The sequence below is a fragment of the Callospermophilus lateralis genome, chromosome 5 (assembly GCF_048772815.1).
Source record: "Callospermophilus lateralis isolate mCalLat2 chromosome 5, mCalLat2.hap1, whole genome shotgun sequence".
NCBI lineage: Eukaryota > Metazoa > Chordata > Mammalia > Rodentia > Sciuridae > Callospermophilus > Callospermophilus lateralis.
Window position 1 is genome coordinate 61,359,043 of NC_135309.1, and position 25,189 is coordinate 61,384,231.

Genomic DNA, 25,189 nt, shown 5'->3' on the forward strand with positions numbered 1-25,189 from the left:
TGGGATGGAAGGAACACTTTATTAATGAGTTTATGCAGAGTAGCTTCCTTTATGAAATCAGTCAGCCTAGAGCATGTACCTTCATTTTATAAGTACAAATTAGCACATCTGCATACAGAGGTCCTTGTAATGGGTTGATATATGCAAAAAAACAAACAAACAAACAAAAATCTTTTGGAGTTTTTTTTTTTTGGTTTCAACAAGTTATAAATGAAATATTTCCAAATTTAATGAGGATCCAGAAATTTCCAACAGTTTGGGTACAAGTGAGCAAGACAGTCTTTGCATTATTATGAAGCAGGGTGATTCTCAACTGGGTGCAAACCTCCCTCTGGAGGCTGTCTGGCCATGTCTGAAAACATGTTTTATTGATAGGACTATGAAGGAGTAGGGCCACATGAAGGTAGAAGCCAAGGATGATGCTAGATATCTTAAAAATGTACCTGATATTCCCCCCGGGGGGTGGGGAATGTTCCAATTCCAAATGTCAACTATGCCAGTTGAGAAACATTGCTTTAAGTTACTTTATAAGAGAACATCTCCAATACCTCAAATCTAATGTTTTGTTTACATTCTGAGCCTATCACCCCACGATCTGAAGTTAAGATCACGTTGTTCCAAGTGTATGCTTTTCTAATTGCAGTTAATTATGGTGGCAGTGTACCTAGCATTGTTTTATTTGAAGGTGATCAATTTTACCTCCTTAAAAGCAGAAATCCGGTTTGAATTTTTCAAGAATTATCAAGTTTTACTGTTAAGCCTTTTAAACATTTTGGAGTTCCCTGTCCAAGTCCTCCCAGAAATTAGGTGGAGATAAAGCGACTAAGATCTCAAATCCATTATTGGAGATTTTGTATTACATGGGACTGATTTTTTTTTTTTTTTTTTTTGAGCTGATCCTAATCCTGCAAATCATCATCAAATTGTACTAGTCTTCTTGGTGTACCTACTAATCTGTGCTATTGGCTTTCAGACACCACGACCATCCTCCAGAAGGACTGCAGGACTCTGCACAGACCAACAGGTAACTCGTCCCAGCAGATGCTTCCTGACAGATCAAAGTCCTCAAGCACAATTCTAAACTCTTGGAGGACACCGCCGTCGGAAGCCTGGAGGAGCTGGGGGAGCAAGGAGGAGCACAAACCCCTGTGCTAACTGGAACAACCGAGCAAGAACAATTAGGGCAAGAGAGGCAGGTCACCGATCTGCTAAGTTACTGGGCTCTCTGTTGACGGTCCGAAGAGGCGGGCTGGCCGCGCACCCGGGGCTGCAGTAGCGCCGCTCGGTGGAAGAAAAGAGGGGCGGCTGAGGGCGGCGGGCGCAGGCGCGCACACCCGGGTCCCGCCACCCACCCGTCCGCAGCGGTCCGCCCTCTACCGGGGCGGGCAGAGCGCGCGAGGCGGGGCCGCCAGGGCCCGCCCCTCCGCCTGGCCGAGCCAGCGAGCGGGAGAGCGGGCTGGCGGGCTGCGCCGGGAGGCGGGGCGCGGCGGCGGTCTGTGTCTGCGCCTCGGCGGCCTCGGCGCTCGCAGACGCTCGGGGAACATGGCGGCGGCGGAGCCCGCTGTCCCGGCGCTCCCTGGCAGCGGCGGCTTGGGCACGGGGGCGCCGTCGGGCACGGTCCCGGTGCTCTTCTGCTTCTCCGTCTTCGCGCGGCCCTCGTCGGTGCCGCACGGTGCGGGCTATGAGCTGCTCATCCAGAAGTTCCTCAGCTTGTACGGCGACCAGATCGACATGCACCGCAAATTCGTGGTGCAGCTCTTCGCGGAGGAGTGGGGCCAATACGTGGACCTGCCCAAGGGCTTCACAGTGAGCGAGCGCTGCAAGGTGCGCCTCGTACCGCTGCAGATCCAGGTGAGTCCCGCGGGAGGGCCGCGCGCCTCGCTGCCCCTCCTGGTCGCTGGCAGTCCCGGTGCAGTCCTCGTCCCCGCCCCTGCCGCGCTCCTCAGGTGCCCGGAGCTGCCAGGGCTCCGGGCCCTGCGCACTTGGTCGAGTTGGAAGGGCCGTGCGGTTATCGCAAGCCCGGGGGCCAGCTCAGAGAAAGCGCCTGTCCGAAGGTGACAGTCACCAGCGGGGGCGTGGGCCTCCCAGCTGGTCTCGACGCCCGCAAACGCCCCCACGTGTGTGGACCTCTGCCGCCCGCATACGCTTTTGTGTGCCAGCCTCCTGCGTAACCAAAGAGCTGTGCAGTAGTAGCAGTGTGTTTATTTTGATGGGTGATGCAGAACAACAGAGAAGAGATTGTCTGGGGTATTGGCATTAGGCTTTGTTCCCGGAGTTGTGTTAACCAGTTGCGGAAACACAAACTTTAGTAGTCAAGCCGTTTCTTCTTGCTCTTCCCCAGCTTTCGCGTCTTTGGGCTTAAGCATCTCCTCTAAAGTGAAACAACCATTTGCTTAGCCTCCTAATAACTGCCAACTGATTCTGTCGAATACATCTGAGTTACCTACATTGGAAAAGCCCTTTGATCCAGAACTGTAATACCCTCTTTAGTACTCAATTTAGGCAAGATCATGAATTCCTGGTCCTGCAGACTGAGAAAAGTTATACCTGAGGATTATTTCAGAATTTATTATTTTTATGTTTTTAAAAACCGTGCTCTCATACCACACAGGCCCATCTCCTGTCCCCCCTCCCCTTTTATATCAAAGGATACACTGGAGAATTTATATTTTTGGAAGGAAAGAATATAATTTATAATTTAGGTACTACACCATCCATATTTTTTCTTTAGCTGAAAAACTGATAAGTCATTTCTTTGGAAGACCACACGTGAAAGTGGGCTACGAGAGTAGAAAGAATTTTGATATTCAAGTGGCGTTTTCTGAGGATCATTCCCTATTTTTTTTTTTTTTCCAGCTGTAGTTGGAGGATGAATTGGTGATGTTTCCCATCACCCCAACACTCATTCCAGGAGAGTCCAAATTACACACTTTAACCTGTGTGAAGTTCTAATATTCAGTAGTCTATAGGATTTTACTGTGCACCCCTGGAGAGCCTACTAGGGGTAACCTGATTCCTGTGGATTTGCCCTGCTGCCTAGATGGAGAATTGCTTAAGATTCCTCATTCTTATGTTTTTGACAGTTTTTGTGCCCGATAGCTCCCTGCAGCCCTCCTTGTCAGTTTATTTAGATTATTGCTGCCAGAATACCTCAGATGTTGGATGCACCTTTGACAAATCCACTTACAGGCAAGACTCCAAAAATTGAGGAGGTCTGGTGGTACACTGAGGATGAAGACTTCTTTGTGAAGCATTTCCTGTTTTCCTTGGGAAGGCAGGTGGTAGGTTCTTAGCTAAGATAATGCTGTCCTGAGCAAGCCTCTGAAGTCTGTAAGCTTTATTTCCCTCCACAAGGTATGATTTTTATATTTTGAAAAATTTAAGTCCTTGATCTGAAACTCTTTTTAATTAATGTTTTGGAAATTATAACGTCAGTGTATGTACGGGAAATATCCTGTACACAATCAAAAGACAATATAAAATTCATGTCACTTGAGGGCTGTTCAAAAATGTTTTATGTAATTTTTAATTAATTTTTTGTAGTGATCTTTGAAACAACAATAATTCAAACAAAATAGCATTACTCTGTTCTATCTGTTAAAAAGGCTATTTTTTCTCACTAAACAGTTCAAAATTCTTAAACATCAGTCATATATGTTTATACTTTTATTGTATTTAAAAATATCTTTCTCTTATGTTGTCTCATTTTAGTAGTCATAATACCTTGATTTTTTTAGCCAGGTTCCTCTCCCAGCATACAAGTAGATAATAGCAAGGGATATTATGCATAGATACAGGCACCATATACCATATATACCTTTTGATACTTTTTGTATTTATATGAGGTGATCTTTATCCACACAAACGTAGTGTGTATGAATATACTCTTAAGATTTCTATACTATATTTTGTGGAACCCATCTGTATCATCATAGTGACATGGACATCTTATGGCTAGAGGAGACCCTAGAGTTCATTCCACAAACATTTTAGGGTCCAACTTTAAGTAAGTGATCATTGCCAAGAGAATGAAAACCTGGATTCAAGGTTTAGATTCAATCTAAATTTTTCCTTTCACAGAAGAGCAGAACATATAAAGGTAAGGAATTTAGGAAATTGCTCAAGATCATCACATATTGTAGCATTTCTAAACCACATATAGCTAGGTCCTGAGTTGATATCTGCCATAGCATTCTGTTTTCATGCTTAAATGAGAATATTGAGCAGTCTGGATAATAAGCCTCCAACTTGTTTGCTTTTGTTTGTTCAGATGTCTTGATGCTGCTCATTGTTCTTTGGAATAAATGCCTGTCACTTAGAAAGACTCAAGGTGGCCCATCAGGGTGGCCATGTTACCTGGGATGCAGAGATAAAGAGCACAAGTTCTGCCATGTGTAGCCCCTGGTTTAAATAATAGGATTTATTATTTCTCCAACCTAGTTCCTGGACCCTTTGTGGCCCTAGCTCATATTCTGGAATTTGTAGGATCTAAGACCATCTTATGCTTGCTGTGAATGCTGTAGCTCGTGACCTTGTGAAACACAGTGGTTGCTTGTGCCACATTGCACCTGTGTTTGATAGTGGTTCTCTGGGAATTGATCCTTAAGGCCTCCATTGCTAGTATTAGGCTATGTAATTTTAGTGTCTCCTACGCCTCAATATTCTGTCAAAGTTACTGAGCATCTGCTGACAGTTCAGGTAGCTGAAGATGGGGTGTTTCATGCATGGTTTATGTGTCTGCAGCTTTGTCAGATGCTTCATGTCTGATGAATTTAGAGATGCAGAGGACAGAATGTAAATGAGAGGATTGTATAGTAGGAATTTAGGTCATTTTTATGACTTACAAGTTTTAATTTTAAAGGCATTTTCCAAGTTTAAACTAATGGAAACATTTAACCCTGGAATTTCCTATAAATCGGTGGTCATTTCATTACCAGTCCATTTTTAACCTTTGACTAGGGAAGGCAGAGGTTAAGCAAAAGACAGGAGGAAATGGGCATTGTGAGCAAGATGTCAGTAAGGAGATTTTGCTTCTGTACATGGAAGGGAAGATTTTGGCAGGAGAAAAGGACTTCCCTGACAAGGTTACTTTGACCTTTTTGCAAAATGGTTAATTGGGGAGGGATGTGGATCCAGCTTTCATGTACTTAGAAATTTTTTTTATTAATATTATGCTACATGGGAGCACATCCATTTTATAGCCAGAAGAGACTAGATAGAGTTTATAGTGAGAAGAAAGACAGGGTTTGGAAAGAAGAGGGGAAGGAATCTGGTCAGCCTTTGCTTGCTAGTTTGAAGATGGAAATTTTAAATTATGGGACTGAAGCTATAAAAGCATGATGGGAGATGAGCTGTTGCTCAGAAATCTGGGGGTCATTGTGCTGCCAGGGGCACTGAAAGGAGACAGCTGGATCCTCAGGTTGTGGTATTGTCTCCAGTCCATTGGTTTGATGAGTGTGTGTATACGTCAGAAAAATTAACATTCCAGTATAATACCCAAAACATTGTGTTCTTTTTTCTCTTTGTAAATACATTAGAGGTTACCTATAAATAAATTGTATTTGAAAATGGGAACTATGACCTGCATTTGAAAGTTTTTTTTTTTTTTTTTTTTTTTTTTAGCCAAGGGGAAACCTAATGTAGATTTAAATGTCACTGTGATCCTGGGCTCTGACCAGCTTCACCTTCACCCCAGTCTGAGGCATTGTCTTAAGAAATACCTCAGTACTCAGCTCTGAAGTGGGAGGAGATAGCTGGCCTTTCCTGGGGCTTTAGAAAACTTCGACTTTGATAAGCTGGAGATATAATGTTATGCCAGTGACATCAATGCTCATGGTAGGCACACATGTTGAGAAAATAAGAAGGAAATAAAATTCTCTTCCTGCCTACATGAAAGGGCCCCAAATCTGTTTTGTCAGAAACAAATTTTATAATAGTAAGTCTACTTGGTGACATCTGGACATCCACTTTATAAATAAATCACTTTTCTAATTCTGCAGACTAAGTTAACATAAATTATGTGGTATTAGTATTTCTCTATAGGTTTCTAAAGGGATATTATTAATAAATGATATTTGACCTCATTAGAAAGTATGTTTTTTTAAACATTGATTTAGCTGAAGATTGTAGTGTTTCATAGTGTTTTAGTCATATGTTTATGATTGATTACATGAAGCTTGTTTAATCCTTGAAATAGCCTTAAAAGTTAGATACTGTTTTTCTTGTGATGCTGCTAAGGAGGGAAACAGCCTCTGGAGATGTTAATGATTTACCTAAATTCTATTGAAGTTGGTGAAATTGAAATTTGGACTCAGATTCTAATGACCTGACCTGTGCTTTGTAGAGAATGCTTGTAGGTTGGGGAAGACACCTCACAGCCCTCTGTTGTAAGTGAGTCATACTGGAGAAGGGCCTTCCTGTAGTTGTGGCAGTCCATGGGAAACACTTGGGAGTGCGATGCTGATACCCTGGATCCCCTTCCTACACTCATTCAAGAAAATCATTCCTATTTTCTGACTGTAGTAGACTACCATATTTTTGTTTTAAAACATCACATTTTTAAAAAACTTTAATCCTAAATGTATACAGACTACTCAGTGTAGTAGTTTGCTAGGGAGCTGCTAAAACAAAGTACTCCAAATTGAGAGGTTTAAACAGCCGAAGATTTTTTACAGTTTTGGAATATAGAATCTGAGATCAAGTGCAGCAGGGTTAGTTCTTCTGTGAGGAAGACTCTTTCATGCTTCTCTCTCAGCTCTGGTAACTCACTGGAGATCTCCATTGCTCCTTGACATATCACTCCAGTCTCTGTTTCATAAGCATGAAACATTCTCACTGTGTGCATGAGTGTCTCTGCCTGCCAGTTTCCCTTTTGATAAGGACACCAGTCATATTGGATTAGGTGCCTATCCTACTTCAGTATGACTTTATCTTAGCTAATGATATCTTCAGTGATCATGTTTCCAAATAAGGTCATTTGCTGAAGTACTAGGGATTAAGACTTCAACATGTGAATTTTGGGGGACACAAGTCAACATATGACACTTACCACATATTACTTTTATGGAGGGAATGAGAACTGGCATCACTAAGTAGGCTAGCTATTCTGTGTGGGATCCGGGCAAGGGCAAGGGCTAGTGCAGATTCCTTGCAAATGTAGTAGCCCTTGTTGGAAAATGGTCTGTGTACATGAAGTCATGAAAAGGGGTAAATAGTGTCATAGCAGGAACATGAGTCTTGGGGTTGAAAAGTCTGTTGAATATAAAACCAAAGGTCAGATCCCAGCTCTGAAAACTCTTAACATGTTGAACAGAAGTTTATACTTGAATTTGATCTTTTAAACTCTTGCTTGATGAGGCCATTGACTATGATCAACTTTGTATATTTAAAATATATATCTTTTTATATTTTATATATTTATATTTTATTTGTTTATGTTCAGGAATATACATATAGATGTATGGAGTATGCATTCATATATGTATTTATATGTGATTCTTCATGCTTATTGAATATACACATATCTATAATTGCAACACTTAACTGGTGACTACAGGTTCAAGTCCACTTTCAATTTGCTGTAGCAGGAGTGGCAATCTTGCAGTTGCAACATGTCAATGTTTGACTATTTGTAATAGTTTCGATTATCTGAAAATTCATAAGTTAAAGTAAGAAATCCCTACATTATATAGAGTGTTATTATTGTAACAACAGCATGTTGGAATTTGTGTGGGGAGTAGAAAGGCTTGGTTAGATTTTTTTTTTTTTTTGGTTGTCTCAGGACCTCCTTTCTGGCCTATCAGGTATGGAAGTTATTCAAAAAGTAGCATTTTTCCTCCAACTACCATAGCATAGGGAGGCCATTATTTTTTATTTTAATAAATTTTAATTTTATATATGATATATTTAATTTATATATTTAGCTATAGATTTGTATTAAAATTAAAGAGGTAATATAGAGAGTTCCTGTGTGCCAGTCTGCAAATTCCTTTATTAACATCTTACTTTACTATGGTACATTTGTCACAACCAAGGAACCAACATTGGTATGCTACTGTTAACTAAATTTCACATTTTATTTGGATTTTACTAGGTTTTCCCTAATGTATTTTTTTTTTTTTTTTTTTTTTGTTCCAGGATCCAGTACAGTATACCAGTTAAATTTCTATGGCTCCTCTGGGATTTGACATTCTCATTGACTTTCATTGCTTTTTAATGACCTTGGGAGTTTTGTGGAGTTCTGGTCAGATATTTTGGTAGAATGTCCCTCAGTTTGGGACCATCTGAAGTTTTTCTTGTGATTTTGACTGGGACTGTGGGATGTTGAGTGAAGATTGGGAAAGCCGGTCTCATTGCATGTACACTTTATTAACATGACATCATGAATTAGGTTAGTCATGATCATCTAGCCAAAGTATGCTGTCAGGTTTCTCCTGTTTGTCAGGTAAAGTTACTCTTCCCCCTGTATGCTCTGCTCTTAAAGAAGCAAATTACCAGATGCAACCCTTGTTCAAGGGAAAGTGGAGAGGAACTAGGCAAGATGGGCGTTTTTGATGCACAGAATCTTAACTGGTCATGTCTGCATGCAAGTCTGCTTTGTTGCTGTATTTTCTGTGCTTTCTTTGTTTACTGAGAGTTCCTATTCTAAAAGGTTTTATAGGGTGCTGGGGATTTTAGGGCTGCATTTTCTGACATCCTCAATCTGGATCTAATATGACATATACCTGATGTGGTCCCCATGTAACTCATAGCTAAAATGAGGTACAGGGAAGCACCAAGAAACAAGAACCCTCAGAGACCACAGCTGTCTGAATAGTTAGGATTTCTGGCTAAAAAAAAGGATTTAAATTTTTTAACTTAAAAATATTTTAGTCTTTTCCTATTGTAGTCCTTCTGAAATTTTATATAATTTAACATATAATGAGTGTGCTAGAAGGATGTTTTCTTACTTTTTATGTTGTAACAGTGTTGTTTTCCTTCACCTAAGGCCTAGACTACAATTGAGTTTGAACTGCTTTTCTTGCATTTTGAATCTTTTCTCTGTCAACTATCATTTTTTTTTGCTGCTCTTAGTTTGTCTGCCTCTAGCAGTTTGCTTTCTAATTTGCTATTTATAACCTTCTGTGAATTTAGAATCCAGACCACTAAACTTGCTAGGGATATACACAGACTTAGTCTGGATAGGCCGAGATAGAATGTGAGAGCTGGTATTCCAAGCAAGTGTAAGCTGTAAGCATGTTAGTGAATGGCCACCAAGCACTTACGTTAGTGCCTGGGAGCTTTATTTTGCATACTTGCTGGCAAGAAGAATGATAAGATTGACTGAGTTGTGTTAGTATAATTTCAACAAGGCCATTTGCAGGCATACTACATTATATAGTGTTCTCTAATCACATTGGGGATGACTAGGAACCCGCAGCGCAAGTTTATAAAAAGAAAATATGTAGATTTTTCAGTTGAGATTTAATGTTTACTGGAAATTTAAAGTGCATAGTCATAAGTACTGATTGCCTTTTAAAATAGTACACTAAATACACAGATTGGCCTCTTGGCAGTGCTTATGTGTGCACATCATATTCATTGCTTTTGAAAATGACCAAAGTGGAGGCATAATTCTTCCATTAAGAATGAAGGAAGGAAATAGCCAAAGCTGGCATATGTAACTGAAGATGCTTGAATATTTAATTTAGTAATACTTTATTGGCAAGGTGGAAAAATCCTACACATAGTGTTAGAATGACAGATGGCTCTCATTCTAACATGAATTTGGCAGATTATATGTGGTCAAATCAGTACACATGCTATATAGACTAAGCACCAGTGGGAGATTAAAGTGCTAGAGTCCCACGGACAAGGGATTAGAGAAAATCGAATGCAAACCGATTAAAACAGCCATAGCATTAAGGATAAAAGATTTATTTTAATGATTCATTTAATTCATAAAGGAATTGTTTCCTGAGAGTCAGCTGCATGCAGAGACACTAAAGCAGAATCAGGCAGCACTGGTGGTAAAGCCACCAATGTGTAAATGGCACACAAACTTCTCTAGGAAATTATTAATAACTGTTATCTGTGGGTGTTTTGGGGGGGTGCAAAATGAGATAAGAGAGGAATTTAAGGGGTGCCTTGTAAGAATGGTGGTTCATTCAGGACCAGTGAGATTAAAGTCTTGTATTCTGCAGTGAATTCTGCTTTTTCAGTAGATGCTTATTGTGCTCAAATTGTTAGAGGAGATCATTGAAAACCTTGGAAATCTAATATCCAGTGTTGCTCTTAATTCTTTGAGTTTTTTGATTGTGATAAATACTTTGAAGAATGCAGATGTCAAACTTGAGAGTCTGTCCCTCTCTTGGTTCTGTGCAGTTCATTTAACAATGGTGACAGTGGAATTTTAAGGGATGCTGTATGTGCTTGGCATCATTTCATTGCTTTTTTTTTAAGGGGTGTTATATGTGCTTGGCATCATTTCATTGCTTTATTCTTAAGTTAAAAATTACTCTTAAGAATTGCATCTGAGGTCTGGCATTGTAGCCCAGTGGTAGAGCGCTTGCCTACAATGTGGGAGGTACTGGGTTTGGTCCTCATCACCACATTAAAATAAATAAACAAAATAAAGGTATTGTGTCCATCTACAACTTAAAAAAAAAAATTGTATTTGAGCCAGGCACCATGGTGCATGCCTATAATCCCAGCAGTTTAGGAGGCTGAGGCAGGAGGATCATGAGTTCAAAGCTAGCCTCAGCAGAAGTGAGGAGTTAAGCCTCACTTGTACTAAGTGAGACCCTGTCTCTAAATAAAATACAAAATAGGACTGGGAATGTGGCTCAGTAGTTGAATGCCCTTGAGTTCAAACCCTGGTACTCCCCATCCCCCACACAAAAATAATAATTTCATCTGAGCATATCTATCTTGACAGCAGTAATTTTGTATTTGCTCTGAATTTGTTTATGGAGTGCATGTGTTTGTGTATCTTTAGTTTTTAATGTTTCATAGTCTCTGCAACAGATTATTTTGCTCTTTTATCCTCTTATTTACTTTTACACAGATTAAATTTTTTACTTTTTGTACTTACAAGCAACACCATCAAATTTAAGCTTTTTATATTGTGAATTTTTCTGGTTGTAAAAGTAAAATGCTTTTAAATAATACTCAACAAATGTGTTTAAATGAGATTTGAAAAATAAAAAATAAAGTATACGAAAAAAATTAACAATAATTTAGTTATGTAACCATTGTTGATGTTTTTATATATTTCACATTTTCTCATTATTGGAAGACTATTAAACTATGCTCTTTTTAAAATTAACATTATACAGTGATGGAACCAGTTCTTTGAAAGTGTGTGTGTGTGTGTGTGTGTGTGTGTGTACACACTCAAATATGTGTTTTAATTGGCTGAAAATGTTTTGTTATGTGAATGTGCCGAAGTTTGTTAACCTATTTCTGTATTATTGATTCTGGATTTATTTCTAGTTTTCACTATTAATGGAATTCAGAGAATTATCTATGTGGAAATATTGTTTTTTTCCTCCATAATTCAGATAATTTCTTTTAGATATTAGATAATACTTGTAGAAATTGACTTACTAGGTCAAACAATAGAAGCACTTTTCTTCCTTTCTTTATGTCCATTGAAAATAAATGTCATGGTTTAACAAGTCCTAAATCATTGTTTTTTCTTTTTTCCTCAGCTCACTACTCTGGGAAATCTTACACCTTCAAGCACTGTGTTTTTCTGCTGTGATATGCAGGAAAGATTTAGACCAGCCATCAAGTATTTTGGAGATATTATTAGCGTGGGACAAAGACTGGTACACTTATTTATTCATTTGCCGAAATGTGATATGCATTCATACATATGCTCATGTGTATATTGCTAATTCTTTTTGTGCTTGGTTATTTTTTCAGTTGCAAGGTGCACGGATTTTAGGAATTCCAGTTATTGTAACAGAACAGTACCCTAAAGGCCTTGGAAGCACTGTTCAAGAAATTGATTTAACAGGTGTAAAACTGGTACTTCCAAAGACAAAGTTTTCAATGGTATTACCAGAAGTTGAAGCGGCATTAGCAGAGATTCCTGGAGTTAGAAGTGTTGTACTATTTGGAGTAGAAGTGAGTACCTATTATATTTGGGCACAATATCATTATGGAAAACTCGGTATTATCAGAATGCAGGTTTATTATAGGATACCTTGTAGGTAGTAACAGTGATACAGAGTAACCACCACTTATTAAACATTTCACTGTTTGCATGGTACTGATCTGAATACTTCATAGCAGCAAACTCATGAGATAAGTATTCTTAGTGTTCCAGGATTATGACTAAGGAAACAAAATTACAGAGACTCAGTATAACTTGCCTAAGGTCAGACAGGTAGTAAGGGATGGGGCTGGATTTGAATCTCACCTGACTGATTCGTAGACCATGCTTTTAACCCCTACTTTTTAACTACTACTTTCTTACCAAAGGATTATTTTTATTTATGTGTTATAAGATTTCACTTTGGTCATATTTTTTATGCTAGCAAAATCTTAAAGGTTCTGTAATTTGTTTTTTAAATTTGAATCATGTACATACTCTTTTAGATGAAAAAAGTACTCATAGGTTTCTAATGCTGATTTCAGTTGATTTATTCCTTTTTATATACTAAAATTTTAAAAATTATAAAGAAAACTATTAAAACAATGAAATCAAAATAACAATTGAATATGGTTATGATATTTTGATAGTAAGTTTTATGCTAGTAAGTTTTATGGGTTTTAATAATAGAAGTATTATTATTAAAATAATACTTCTATTATTATTAGAAGTTCATTTAGCATTAGATGTTATTATTAACATTAGATGTTCATTTAGCATTTCTGATGTTTCTGGTTCAATAATGACAGTATAGGAGAAGCCCATTTGTCATACCAAATGTTGTTGCTTGATTTTGCACATTTATTTTTTCTTCATCACAATTAGACATACTTAATCAAAACTGACTTTGAGTAGTCCTCTGTTGCTAATTTTAATGAGGCGTCAGTTGATAATTCTCCAAAGCTGTCTTGTCATATGAAGATGAAATTGACATGTGGTATTACCGAAATCTGCTTTCATTTGTTTTATAATTTGGTTATTGTTGGAGTATGTTTTTACTCTATATTCTCTGATAATGAATTGTTACAAGTTACTATTTACAAAGATAGTATCTATATAATAGGATTGTCTACATAATACGATTGCTGGTGCTATACACTGAGTATCCATCAATTCCTGATTTTACAAATGATTAAACCCAAGCCAGAGATGCTGAGGTATACTCAAGATCATCTAGCTAATTAAAAGTAAAACTAGATGTGGAACAGGTCATTACATTCAGTGCTCTTTCTGCTTTATCATATTGTTGTATGTTTACCAAATACTTTTTGTTTACCATGTTTTAAAATTTTTTTTATCATAATTTGTTTTGACTTGAACTACCTCTGTGATGAGGTATCTTGTAATAATTCAGTTTTCCCACTACTTTTTGACTTTGTAATAGATCAGACTTATTTTTTTTTTGTTGTTGTTGGGTACTTGGTATACATGCAGAAATAAATCCATATGCTATTGGCACCAAAATTGAGTGCTAGTCAGCTATCTGAAGGTCACTCAAAGGATGCAGATGAAAATCTTCAAAAATTTTATACAAAACTCTTTAAGAATATGTCAGAGTTCCTAATATGAGAAACAGATAAAATCTAGTTCTTGACTTTTGCAGATGAATAAACCAAAGGCAGAGATGCTGATTTATGCTCAAGCTTACCTAGATAATTAGATGCAAAACTAAATATAGAATAAGGCCATTGTATGTGGTCTCTATTTTATCATGGTATCATACATGTGTAAAATAGTTTCTGGCTGACCATGTTATTACATAGGATTTTTTTTGCTTTCCTGCAAGACTCATGTATGTATCCAGCAAACTGCTCTGGAGCTCATTGGCCGAGGAATTGAGGTTCATATTGTTGCTGATGCCACTTCATCAAGAAGCATGATGGACAGGATGTTTGCTCTTGAGGTAATTGTCCTGCTTAAAAATAAGGCACTTATCAAGTTTTCCACATAAAGTAGGAGTATTAAACATTAGGGATTAATGAAAAATTTACCTTTTAAATTTAAGCTTAGTCTGAGAATATCAGACTCATTCATTTCCCTTTTTTCTCTTTCCACATTTTTTATTGGTGCATTATAGTTGTGCATAAGGGTGGGTTTTTTGGTGACATATTAGTATGTACACACTATATAACAGTATAATTTGGCCAATATCCATCCCCAGAACTTTCCCCCTCCCACTCCATCTGCCATTCCAGGTCCCTTTCCTCTTCTGATCTCTCTTTGACTTTCATGAGGTCCCTGCCCTCACCCTCACCTTTCCTTTTTCCTCTCTGGTTTCCACATATGAGAGAAAACATATGACCCTTGACCTTCTGAGTTTGGCTTATTAACATAATGTTCTCAAGTTTCATTCATTTTCCTGCAAATGATATAATTCATTTTTTAATGACTGGATGAAACTCCATTATGTATATATACACCACTTTTTTAAAAAAATCTATTCGTCTTATGGAGACATCAATGCTGGTTCCATAGTTTGGCTGTTGCCAATTGTGCTGCTGTAAACATGTGTATGCATGAGTCACTGTAGTATGATGACTTTAATTCTTTGGGAATAAATACTAAGGAGTGCAATAGCTGGGTCATATGGTGTTTATATGCCTAATCTTTTTAGGAACCTCTATAGTGATTTCCATAGTGGCTTTATTAATTTACAGTCCCACTAACAGTGCAAAAGTGTTCCCTTTTTTCCACATCTTCTCTAGCATTTATTATTATTATTTGTATTCTTGATGACTGCCATTCTAACTGTTGTGAGATGAAATCTCTGTATAGTTTTGATTTGCATTTCCCTAATTGCTAATGATGTTGAACACTTTCATATATTTATTGGCCAATTTGTATTTCTTTCTTTGAGAAATTCATTTGGCATTTGTTAATTGGGTTATTTGTTTTTTTGGTGTTAATTTTTGGGGGTTCTTCATATATCCTAGATGCTAATCTCTGTCAGGAGAGCAGCTAGCAAAGTTTTTCTCCCATTCTGTAAGTTCTCTCTTTACTTTCTTGATTGTTTCCTTTGCTGGGCAGAGCTTTTTAATTTGATTCCATCTCATTTATTAACTCTTGGCATGTTTTTTCCTGAGCTTTAGAGGTCCTATTGAGAAAGTCATTGCCTGTGCCTTTCTGCTGGAATGTTGACTGTATATTTTCTTCTAGGAGTTGCATAGTTTCTGGTCAAATTCCTAGGTCTTTGGTCCATGTGAGTTATTCTTGTGCAGGTTGGGAGATAAGAGTGTAGTCTCATTCTTCTACATAAGAATATCAATTTTCCTGGCACTATTTGTTAAAGAGGCCTTTCTCCACTGCATGATTTTGGCGCCTTTGTCAAAGATCAGATGACTGTAGATATGTGGAGTTTTCAGACTCGTTAATTTCTAGAGACTTCTATGCACTGACAGGTGTTTAAAGTCTTACCACATATCCTATTTTATATTTTGTTTCCTCCTTGGAGTTAGATCTGTAGTGTTGCAAAAAGTTCTTTTCCCCGTTTGATTGTTAACTTTGCTCTAGTGTTATACATGGGCTAAGAGATTTTCAAGAAGCATAACCTGAACTGTCTAGAGATTTAGAAACGGCTCACTTGGGTTTAACTCAGCCAAGATCTAACTGAATACTAGGGCAGAACAGGCCCAAGTCAATTTAGCCTTATATTAGATTTCCTCAGACTTAAATTTCTGGGGCTAAGAGGTGTTTCACTGACTGAACACCACTCACATACAGAGTTTTATGGCTTTCTAGCATGAGAGCATTATGATGTCCCATTGAGTCAAGGGATCAGTGATTCTCAACATTCCTAGTATTGGTCTTTACCTAGAATTTTCTACTTGAAGATGGTTGAAAATACCACAATGGGAAACTTTCATTTCATAGTTTGTATGTGTATGGTGTCTCTTTTATATTTAATTCTGATTCTCTAGTGATTTTAGAGAAATATACAGGTAGATTTAAGTTCTGACTAGGAAATATGGGAGGTTTTTTGTTTTTTGTTGTTTTGGGTTTTTTGAGGTCTTCCAGTGTTTGGTGCATGTCCCATGAACAACTTCCCCTATAGGATTGCTGAATCATCTCTGTAGTCTAATGTGTTCTTCACGGTGGTAAACTGGAATACATGAAAAGGGAAGGGCTAGGCAGATGGCAGGAAAGAGAAGATTAAAGGGAGTAGGGAGGGCTAATGTGGAAACAGACCCTGGCTGGCGGCTGCAGTTGACTTAAGGCCCTGGTTGTCCATCCCTTCCCTCTTATTCCTCTCTTATTCCTAATGCGGCGAGTCCTGTATTAGGATTACAGGTATAAATAGTTTAATTTATTTTTAAAACTGTTTTCAAGTCCACTGATATTGTGGATTTGCTGGTAGTTATTAAGTGTTGTGTCTTCCAATCTCAGCAAATACCTGTAAGCCATCTTAGTCTTGAGTCAATCAGCTTCCACTGAAGTTTCCATAAAGACCTGGGTTTATACACTTGGTCTGTCGGGTCCTGACCACCTCATCAAGTAGCTCTTTTCATGTGTACATGAACTTTATTTTCATGCTGGAAGTATTTAAAAGGACTCAACAATAACAAAACCAGAAGACACAAATAAAATGAAACTTTCCTTATCTGTAAAGAAATTTCGAGGACTTTCATGTCTGAAATTACATATCCATTCATATATGTTTCTTAGCCATGTCTTTATCATGGTTAGATAAAGAGTTAGATTAAAAACATTGTCAGTTAATTACCATCCAGACCTCAATCTTTGACAGGCTGCCTGTCTTCTCAGTGATTAGGAGTATAAACAGTGGGGCAGTAATGTAGGTTTGAGTGCAAGGATGGCGTTTCATAAATTTGTGTCCTTGAACAAGTTTTGTGAACTCTGTGCTTTAAATTTCTCATTGATGGGGAGGAAGTAATAATAGCAACTAATTGGTAGCAATAATGTGAAAATTGAATGAGATCGTGTGTCCTGGTTTTTTTTTTTTTTTAAATCTATTGTTGTTATTTGTTGCTGGCTTCATGAGGTTAGTTTTACCAGAAATATCTAAGCATATGAAACCCAAGACCCCAGAGGGACTCATTCTGAGAAATTCTAGAAGGGAAGGAAAATACTTGTTGTCTGTGGTAGATTTTAAGAACCTTCCTGGGGTTCAAGTGTTAAGATTGTTAAAGGGAGAAAAATCATAGAGCAGGTCACTGGTGATGGGGACACTTACCCAATTGCAGAATTTTCCTCTTGGTCTGGGGATACTTACCCAATTGCAGAATTTTCCTCTGTTCTTATTTTGGTGTGGATATGATTCAGTTCATCCCTAATTTTTTTTTTTTTTTTTTTTGAGAAATGTTGTCCTTGCCTCCCACCATTCCACTTCCCCATTTTTTTTTTTTCTTTAACTCACTCAGAAAGTTAAAATAGCAATGTGGCTATCTCCTCTTTTTCTCTATTCCTTTAGAATATAACTACTTACGATAATTCCTGACATTATCCATATTGCTTATTAAGATTATTATACTAATAAGATTCATAGTTAGCAAGTCTCAGAGTTCTTTATTCAATAATCCATGTTTTCAGGTCTGGGGCGTTGGAATCAGATCACTCTGTGTGGTTTGGGCTGGTGGTGAAAAGAGCACAAGGACATGAAAGGAATTCTTTCACAAAGTGGGTGGGGATTGTGGACGGCTCTATGACCTCAAGGATCCTCTTTCACGCTGGGAGGCAAGAGAGAGAGAGAGTGTACCCAGAACCCCCCTATTTATTAGGGAAAAGACATTCAATAGAATACTCTACCCAAATAAGGCAGGAGATAATGTTTCAAAGGGGGGGGGGAGGTTTGCCCTATCCAGAGCTGACACACTTCTTTGCCAAGCAAAGGTGAAGGCCACTTGCTTTGCACAGCTCAGGACGTGTGGTGCCAGTCCAATAGCCCCTTTACTCAAGGCTAAGAGTGGGTGCTTGGCTCCTAGGCATGGTGGCCTCCCATAGTGGACCTCTTGCCTAGCATACATGAGGCCCTGGGTTCAGTTCCCAGCACTATAAACAATCCATCCATCCATCCACCAATCAAATGCCTCCTGAGTACCTGCCATCTGTCAGGCATTGTTTCTTTCAACTAATAATTAATTATACAATAAATCTAAAATAAAATAGGATTAAATCCTCACTTGAACGTGGATGTGCTTATACTTCTGGGTAGTTTTTAGTAATGTTGAGGAATTTGGTGGGCTTATCCTTCCTCTGCACCTTCTTTCATGACTTTGTGTACTTTCATTTTGGGGTGTCAAAAACCTTTCTTTTTCTTTGGCCTAGCTGGACTGTTTTACAAGTGTAAGGGGAAACCCAATGCACATGTGCCGAGGGGAGAGTAGGGCTGGAACTCTGTTTTCAGGTGGTGCCCAGGAATCTGCCACCAGGTACATCCAGAACTGCCACTGCCTTTCTCTGCTCAGTTGCCCTCAGGCTCCTCAAGGCAGGCATTGTGCTCAGGTCTACCTGCTGGAGCTAAAAGCTATGCTCTTTGCTCTGCCACAGCTTCTTTTAACACAGGTTCTTGGCTAGATTAAAAACCGGATCAATACTGGCTACATCTCCATGCCAGCTAGTCTTGTGCAGGTGTCAGTTTACCCAAACATATTTCTGTGATGAGCATCCCAGCCTGCTCCAGCCTGCTCCTGCCCCTATATACCCTGACTCTGAGCATCTCTGAGAATCATCCTGGCAGAATGGAGTGGGCTCTGGCCAGTGGAGCACTAGAAAGAGCTGCACATAGTCTATAGGCTCTTTCCTGGTACACAGCTATCTTCCTTGGTCCTAGAAACTGTTTCCTTCCCTTCCTGCCTCATTAAGGAACTAGAATCATGAGTGGGAGCTGACCTTTGTTGACAGTGTGGCTCTGTGTAAAACGCTTTCTCAGACATTGAATGTGTGATTCAGGCAGTCTGAGTCATTGGAAGTCCTTTGGTTTGGCAGTGATCGATAGGCAAGGCAGGGTAGACACTGGCTGGGTGAGAGCTGGGCTAGAAGAGCGGACATTTAGTGGTGTTTCTCAACATCAGACTTGTCTTATATTCTCTGCCTTTCTGTCTGAAGGAAGCAGAAGATGTTTTGACATTGAGTTTTGATAATGATAATCAGTTGATTAAACATCAAGAAGTAGGAAATTAGAGTTTCCAGATCTTTAAAAAAAACTTACACCTGGATTTGTCTGACCTCAAGAAGGGCACCCATGGGCCTGCTTCTTCCCCACTGTCTGCATAACTTGCTGCTGTATTTTTTTTTTTTTTTTTTTAGTCTGGGCAGCACTCTGCACCCTGTTCTATACTGGCTGTTGAGAGCAGAGCTTGCTTTCTAAGTAGGTTATGGTTTATAGTCCTTTCTGTGTCCTTGGGGATAAAAAAAGGAGTCTCTCAGTGGAAATGTTGGGTCTGTGGTTGCACAATTGTCTGAAGGAAGATTTGCATACTCCACAGGGATGTCCTGGCTCTGCCAGTGCTTCCTCCTTTACAGAGAGAGCCCCAGTTTGGTCTTTCCTCTGATTTGCCTAATGACTTCCTCTTCTGTGGTTCTTAAAGTGGATGCTTCCTGGGAAGGCAGTTTGCCTGCTTTTTTTCCAGGGTTTTTGATGATAAATCCATGCAGAGAATGAATCTCGGCTATGGAATCCTCCCTCTGTTCCTCTTTCTACCTTCTTCTCTCCTTATTTTCTGTTCTTTTGCCCTCTCTCCCTTTGCTCCCCTCTCTTCTCTGCTCCCTCTCCCTCTTCCCCTCCTCAAGATTTCTTTCCTAGTTATTATGATTGCAAGGGAACAGTTTGTCAAGGGCATTCTTTGACCTGTCAGGGAAACTTTACACAACCTTAAATTTTATACTCTTGTTTAGTGATTCTGAAATGTTTATGATGGCAGCAGAGGTGATGGCTCTTTTATCACCCCAGGGGATACATTCTTAAACCTCTCACGGGGCTCTTTTCTTCTTCTGCCAGTTACCTCAAGACAGGGCAGCTCTGACTTATGAGAAAAACTGTCAGATGTTTGGGGGCTGAAAAATTATGAACCCTCATTTTAAGTCTTAATAGTAGTTTGCAATTACAGACTTTAGTTATATGAAATGGGATAGTTAGTTGGTAATGAAATATTTTAGACAGCAACAGTAATATCTGAAGCACAACCAGTGGAGCTTTCAAGTATTACCCATCCTCTCTGCCATTTCTTTTTAAATAAATTGCTACCACATGCCAGGGATGCCAGACATAAGTACTAATACACATCATAATCTGTTTTGTAATCTCATATTATTTGCTCAGTGGGAATGTGGACAGAGGCACCTCTTTTTATATCAATGCTAGAAATAAAAATTGAAGAGTTTAATGAATATAGGAGTAAAACAAAAATAGTTCTCATTTGATAGAGTGAACAAATGAATGAGAGATGAAGCAAAAATCTGCAAGTAGTACTTAGGAAATAGCAGCAATGAAAGGTGTTCAGATAATCAATGCTGAAGTTCCTCTTGCATTAACCTTTTATATTTTATAGCATTAGCCTCAACACCAAGAGGTTATAACAATGTCTACCTGTTTTCTTTTACTTAGTTTTAGTCCATGTTACTAATATTGAGAAGAATAACAATGAGTTTGTGGTATGGCTGGTTTTGAAAATTTTGCCCGTCACTGAATTTGCTGGTTTGGTCAAGGACCATGGTTGTAATAGAGGACACTAGCTATTGTGTCCTGGCACACTTTTGCTGTTTTCAAATAGCGTTCATCGTCACACTGTGCTTATTGGTCTGTCTTTTCTCTTAAAGCGCCTTGCTCGAACTGGGATCATAGTGACCACCAGTGAGGCTGTTCTGCTACAGCTGGTCGCAGATAAAGACCATCCAAAATTCAAGGAAATCCAGAATCTCATTAAGGCGAGTGCTCCGGAGTCCGGTCTGCTGTCTAAAGTATAGGACACTTGAAGGACTGGTACCCTCCTCACCACCAGGTGAAGGATTATAAGCCCAGATAAGCTCTTGTTTCTACTAAAATTAAAATGTTAAGTCAAAAATGGCTACTTCTTTGCGGCTCTTAGTAACACGTAAGCGGCTAGACTACTTGGTACTGGCATTTAGTTACCAATGTCAAAGGCTTCAGGTGCTGCTCACCTTCTTTTTCCTTAATGTGCTTTTATTTATTAAAAAAAAAATACAATGGAGGTGCCTGTTTTGTCTATATTGTATACACTATTATACCTTTCAAAAGTGCACACTCTGGTGAAGTTTTCTTAAATTGTGCACTTTAGAAAAAAAAATATGTATTGATGATGATTTGACTTTTATATTATTGTAAGATGTATGTTATAATGTTAAGGTGGATTCAGGGCTTTCACATTACAGGTCAATTGAAATAGGATTATTATACATGAATTTTAAAAGAGGACTCTGTTCCCATTGTCCACTTCTCATAATGTTATTGAATTACCTATTGAGTGAGTTGCACTGATCTAACCAGACCAAATTATGTTGAATAATTATTTGTCTTTATTAATTGTAGTGATTTTCTCATTCTGGTCCCCGCCGCTAATTCTCTATTCTTTTTTTTTGATGAAATCTTTTACCAAGAAAGATTCATTGTGTCATTGCTTATTTTATTTCAATTTTGTAAACAGATGGAATGGTTTGCAATGCCATATCATTAATGAAGTATGTTTTTAACATCTCTTTAGTAGGACTTTATCTGAATTGTCTTTTCAATTATCTTGAGTATACCTTTTAATAGGGACAAACAAGATTTAGCAGAAAGTTAAAGGGTGGGTAAAAATGTAGCTTTAAAATATACATTTTCCATTTCATATTTTCTCTGCCTACCCTCCAAATGTGGTTAATGCAAAGGCATCAGTAGTGATTGGGAAGTACTAATTTTGCAGTCATTGTTACCCTTCAATAAATTTATTTTTATCAAATACTTATTTTAGTGTTTTAAAATTGTTTTTTTTAACACTGTGTGAAATGTGGAACAGTGCTTTTATATTAATTAAAGAAAATGTATTATGTGAATGAAATTATTTTGTCCCCCATAAGATGGCTCTGTGAGTACTAGTCCGTGGATTCTAATATTTATTCAAAGGTAATAAAACTTTGACATTTATAATCTTTCAGCTCATGGGCCTTTTAAAGGAAAATTCTTTGCAGGTGAGAGCAGATGGATTTTACTGAAGGACCTTTTCATTAAGAGCAGTAGAAAAAAATTTTTTCCCTTTTGTTCATGGTAACAAACAGCAGCTGAGCATTCTTTTTGTCAGTATGTTTAAGTATGTCTTCCAGATATTTGTGAGTCAGAAAAGAAGAATTAAAGATTTCTACATGTTTTAAAATAGCTTTTAATACTTTTTTCCTTTTTAAAAAAATTTTATTGGTTCTTTTTAGTTATACATAACATTAGGATTCATCCTGACATAATTATAACAACATGGACTATAATTTGCTCTCATTCTGTTCCCAGTACTTTCTCTTTCCTCTCCCTCCTTTCTCACTGTTTCCTTCCCTGTACTTCTCCTGATCTTTCTGCTATTTACTTAGTTGTTTTCTTTTCTTTTTAAATTAGTGTCCTGTAGACATACACAATGGTGAGATTCACTGTGGAGTATTCATTTATGCACATAGGAAAGTTAGGTTTTTAATAAATTTAGTGCTTCTCAAACTTTAATTTCAATGCAGATTATCTGGGGGTCTTGTTAAAAGGCTGGCTCTGGCAATTTTTGCATCCCCCTCAAAACACACAAACAAACAAACAAACAAACAAACAGAAAAACCAGCCCAAAAGCAAGCAAACAAAAAACATGTCCAGCAATCTCCCACCAGGGTTAATTAGAAGGGACCACACTTGGAGTAGAAGGATTTAACTCAAACAACTGTTTCCCCCATTGCTCCCAGGCCTATCACATCTCACTGATAATGCTTTGGTGGTAAAGCCTTCTCACAGCTGAAACCAATTCTGTAACCTGGCATAACTAGTTTCTTATGGCTGTTGTAACAAATTGCCACAAAATTTTTGTCTTAAAACAATAGACTGTTATCTTATAGTCTGTAGGTTAGAAGTTTAAAGTGGGTCTCTTTGGACAGAAATCAAGCATGGTGTTGCAAGGCTGTATTATTTTCTGGAGCCTATGGGGAGGATCTGTTTCCTGCTATTCTCTGCTTCTGGAATCTGCTCACATATTTTGGTTTTTGCAGCCCTGTTCCTCCATCTTCTAAGACAACAAAGGAGGATCTGGTCCTTCTTAGTCCCATCTGTCACGCTCTTCTCCCCCTCTCCCTTCCTAGCTTAAGAGCTCATGTGATTTAAGGTCCACTGATCAGCAGCCTTATTCCATCTGTACCCTCAATTCAGTTTTGTCCTGTGACACATAGGCTCCAGGGATTGGGATGTGGACATCTTTGGAGGCCGTTTTGTAAGACACATTTGCCGCGGAGTGATTTAGTATTTTATTTCGTTTTATCATTTGTCTTGTTTCCATCATTTCCATTTGAAGCAAGACCCTTGCATTATCTATATTTATCTAGAAACACTTTGTACCTCCTGAGTTTTAAAGATGTACTATGTGCTGGGCATAAAAAGATGCCCCTAAATACTTATCCTGTGACACAAAATCAGACATATCATAACCTTTCAGTAAATGTGAATTGAATTATGTCAAAAGTCCAGGAATGTTAATACAGTAAAGTTCAGAATAATTTAATTGTGAATTCTGCCTTCTCTCATCTTTTTTTGTAGATAATGCCAAGAAGGTGACAAAGCTTTATTTTAAAGGAAAACTGAATTGATTTTAATATATTAGCCTTGAAATTGGAAGCATCTATGTAACTTTGTAGGATAATGAAATTCTTTTAATTGACAAATAAAGAACTGGAGAACATAAGTAAATCAGTAGTCCTGTGTGTTGAATTGCTAGGAGGCTGGGGCAGGATCAAGAGGCTTTACTTATTGAAATGCTCAAACATCTTTATAAATTTAATCTAAAATTAAAAATAACTTATTCCAACCAGGACCAAACACCCTGTTATAGCTATTAAATTATTCAATTTCTCTATTTAGAATATTTTCCCTTTTAAAAAACTTGTTATTTGGTAAATATGACTTTCAAGCTGTGTAGAATTTGTAAAGAACATGGTTTCAAAGGCCCATTTCAACTTGGAAGGTCTAGAATGGCTTAATTTTATATATGCAGCTAATGGGACCCAATGATAAATGACTTGCCCAAAGATGCACAGAGAACTGAGTTTACTTATCTCCTTATCCTGGAATTTCACATAATAATATTAGAAATTATCAGAAGTGGAAAGAGCAATACAGAAGAAGATAAATTTTACAGTTTAACAGTATACTGTTTGATTAACAAAGTCACTGCAGTGTACTATGAGACTATACTGGTATGATCTTCAATCTAGTCTTTCTTCCTGGATGGTTTTCTCTAAAGCAGTTTCCTAACTAATTTGGGGGAATGGCTGACAGAATTAAAAAGAGTCATCATTTTTATTGTTAAATAACTGCAAATCAATTTTCCCTCTTCATTAACTTGATTAGTATTCTTTAATTCTCCATGGAGCATTACTGTCACTAATCCTTGATTTGAAAAAAATCACGAGAGGTATTTATAATAAGATATAGTAATTACTTAGATATGATTGAAATAAAATTTTAAAACACTTGAAATTGACTCTTAGAATTCTTATGTCTGTTGCTTTTCTTTATTTTTTTAAGCTGCTTTTTAATTTTTTACTTGTTGAGGCTGAATAGCAGACACTCCTATCAGAAACTTTTATTTTTACATGACAAGATACTTGAAATTTGCTGAGAATATATCTTCAATGCCTCCCATCCCACCCCCACCAAAGGTAACTGAGATAATGGGAATATTAATTAGTTTCTGGCTACAATCATTTTGTACTGCATATACATATCAAGAGAGCACTGAATATATTCAGTTTTTGTTAATTATATCCTAATAAAGCTGGAAAAATCAATATTGCATTTATAGGCTTTAAATTTTTTCAACTTGCTGTATATAAACAACCTACTAATTCCCATTGAAGAAATTATAA

At 37.8% G+C, this 25,189-nt stretch overlaps 1 protein-coding gene across 1 annotated transcript; it reads left to right on the forward strand.

The window, feature by feature from the left end:
• Positions 1–1,484: 1,484 nt before the first annotated feature.
• On the forward strand, positions 1,485–24,011 carry Isoc1 (isochorismatase domain containing 1). Its single transcript, XM_076855916.2, has 5 exons — positions 1,485–1,851; positions 11,691–11,810; positions 11,908–12,111; positions 13,926–14,042; positions 20,912–24,011. Exons 1-5 carry the CDS (start codon positions 1,543–1,545, stop codon positions 21,056–21,058), a joined length of 897 nt encoding a protein of 298 aa, XP_076712031.1. The 5' UTR covers positions 1,485–1,542; the 3' UTR covers positions 21,059–24,011.
• The last annotated feature ends 1,178 nt before the right edge of the window (positions 24,012–25,189 follow it).

Bases quoted from the DNA above. Each gene is read 5' to 3' on its own strand.
- Isoc1 (XM_076855916.2), top strand. From the start codon at position 1,543: ATGGCGGCGGCGGAGCCCGCTGTCCCGGCGCTCCCTGGCAGCGGCGGC. The intron at 11,811-11,907 runs GTACACTTATTT...TTATTTTTTCAG, and splicing joins TTAGCGTGGGACAAAGACTG to TTGCAAGGTGCACGGATTTT. The intron at 14,043-20,911 runs GTAATTGTCCTG...TTTCTCTTAAAG, and splicing joins ACAGGATGTTTGCTCTTGAG to CGCCTTGCTCGAACTGGGAT.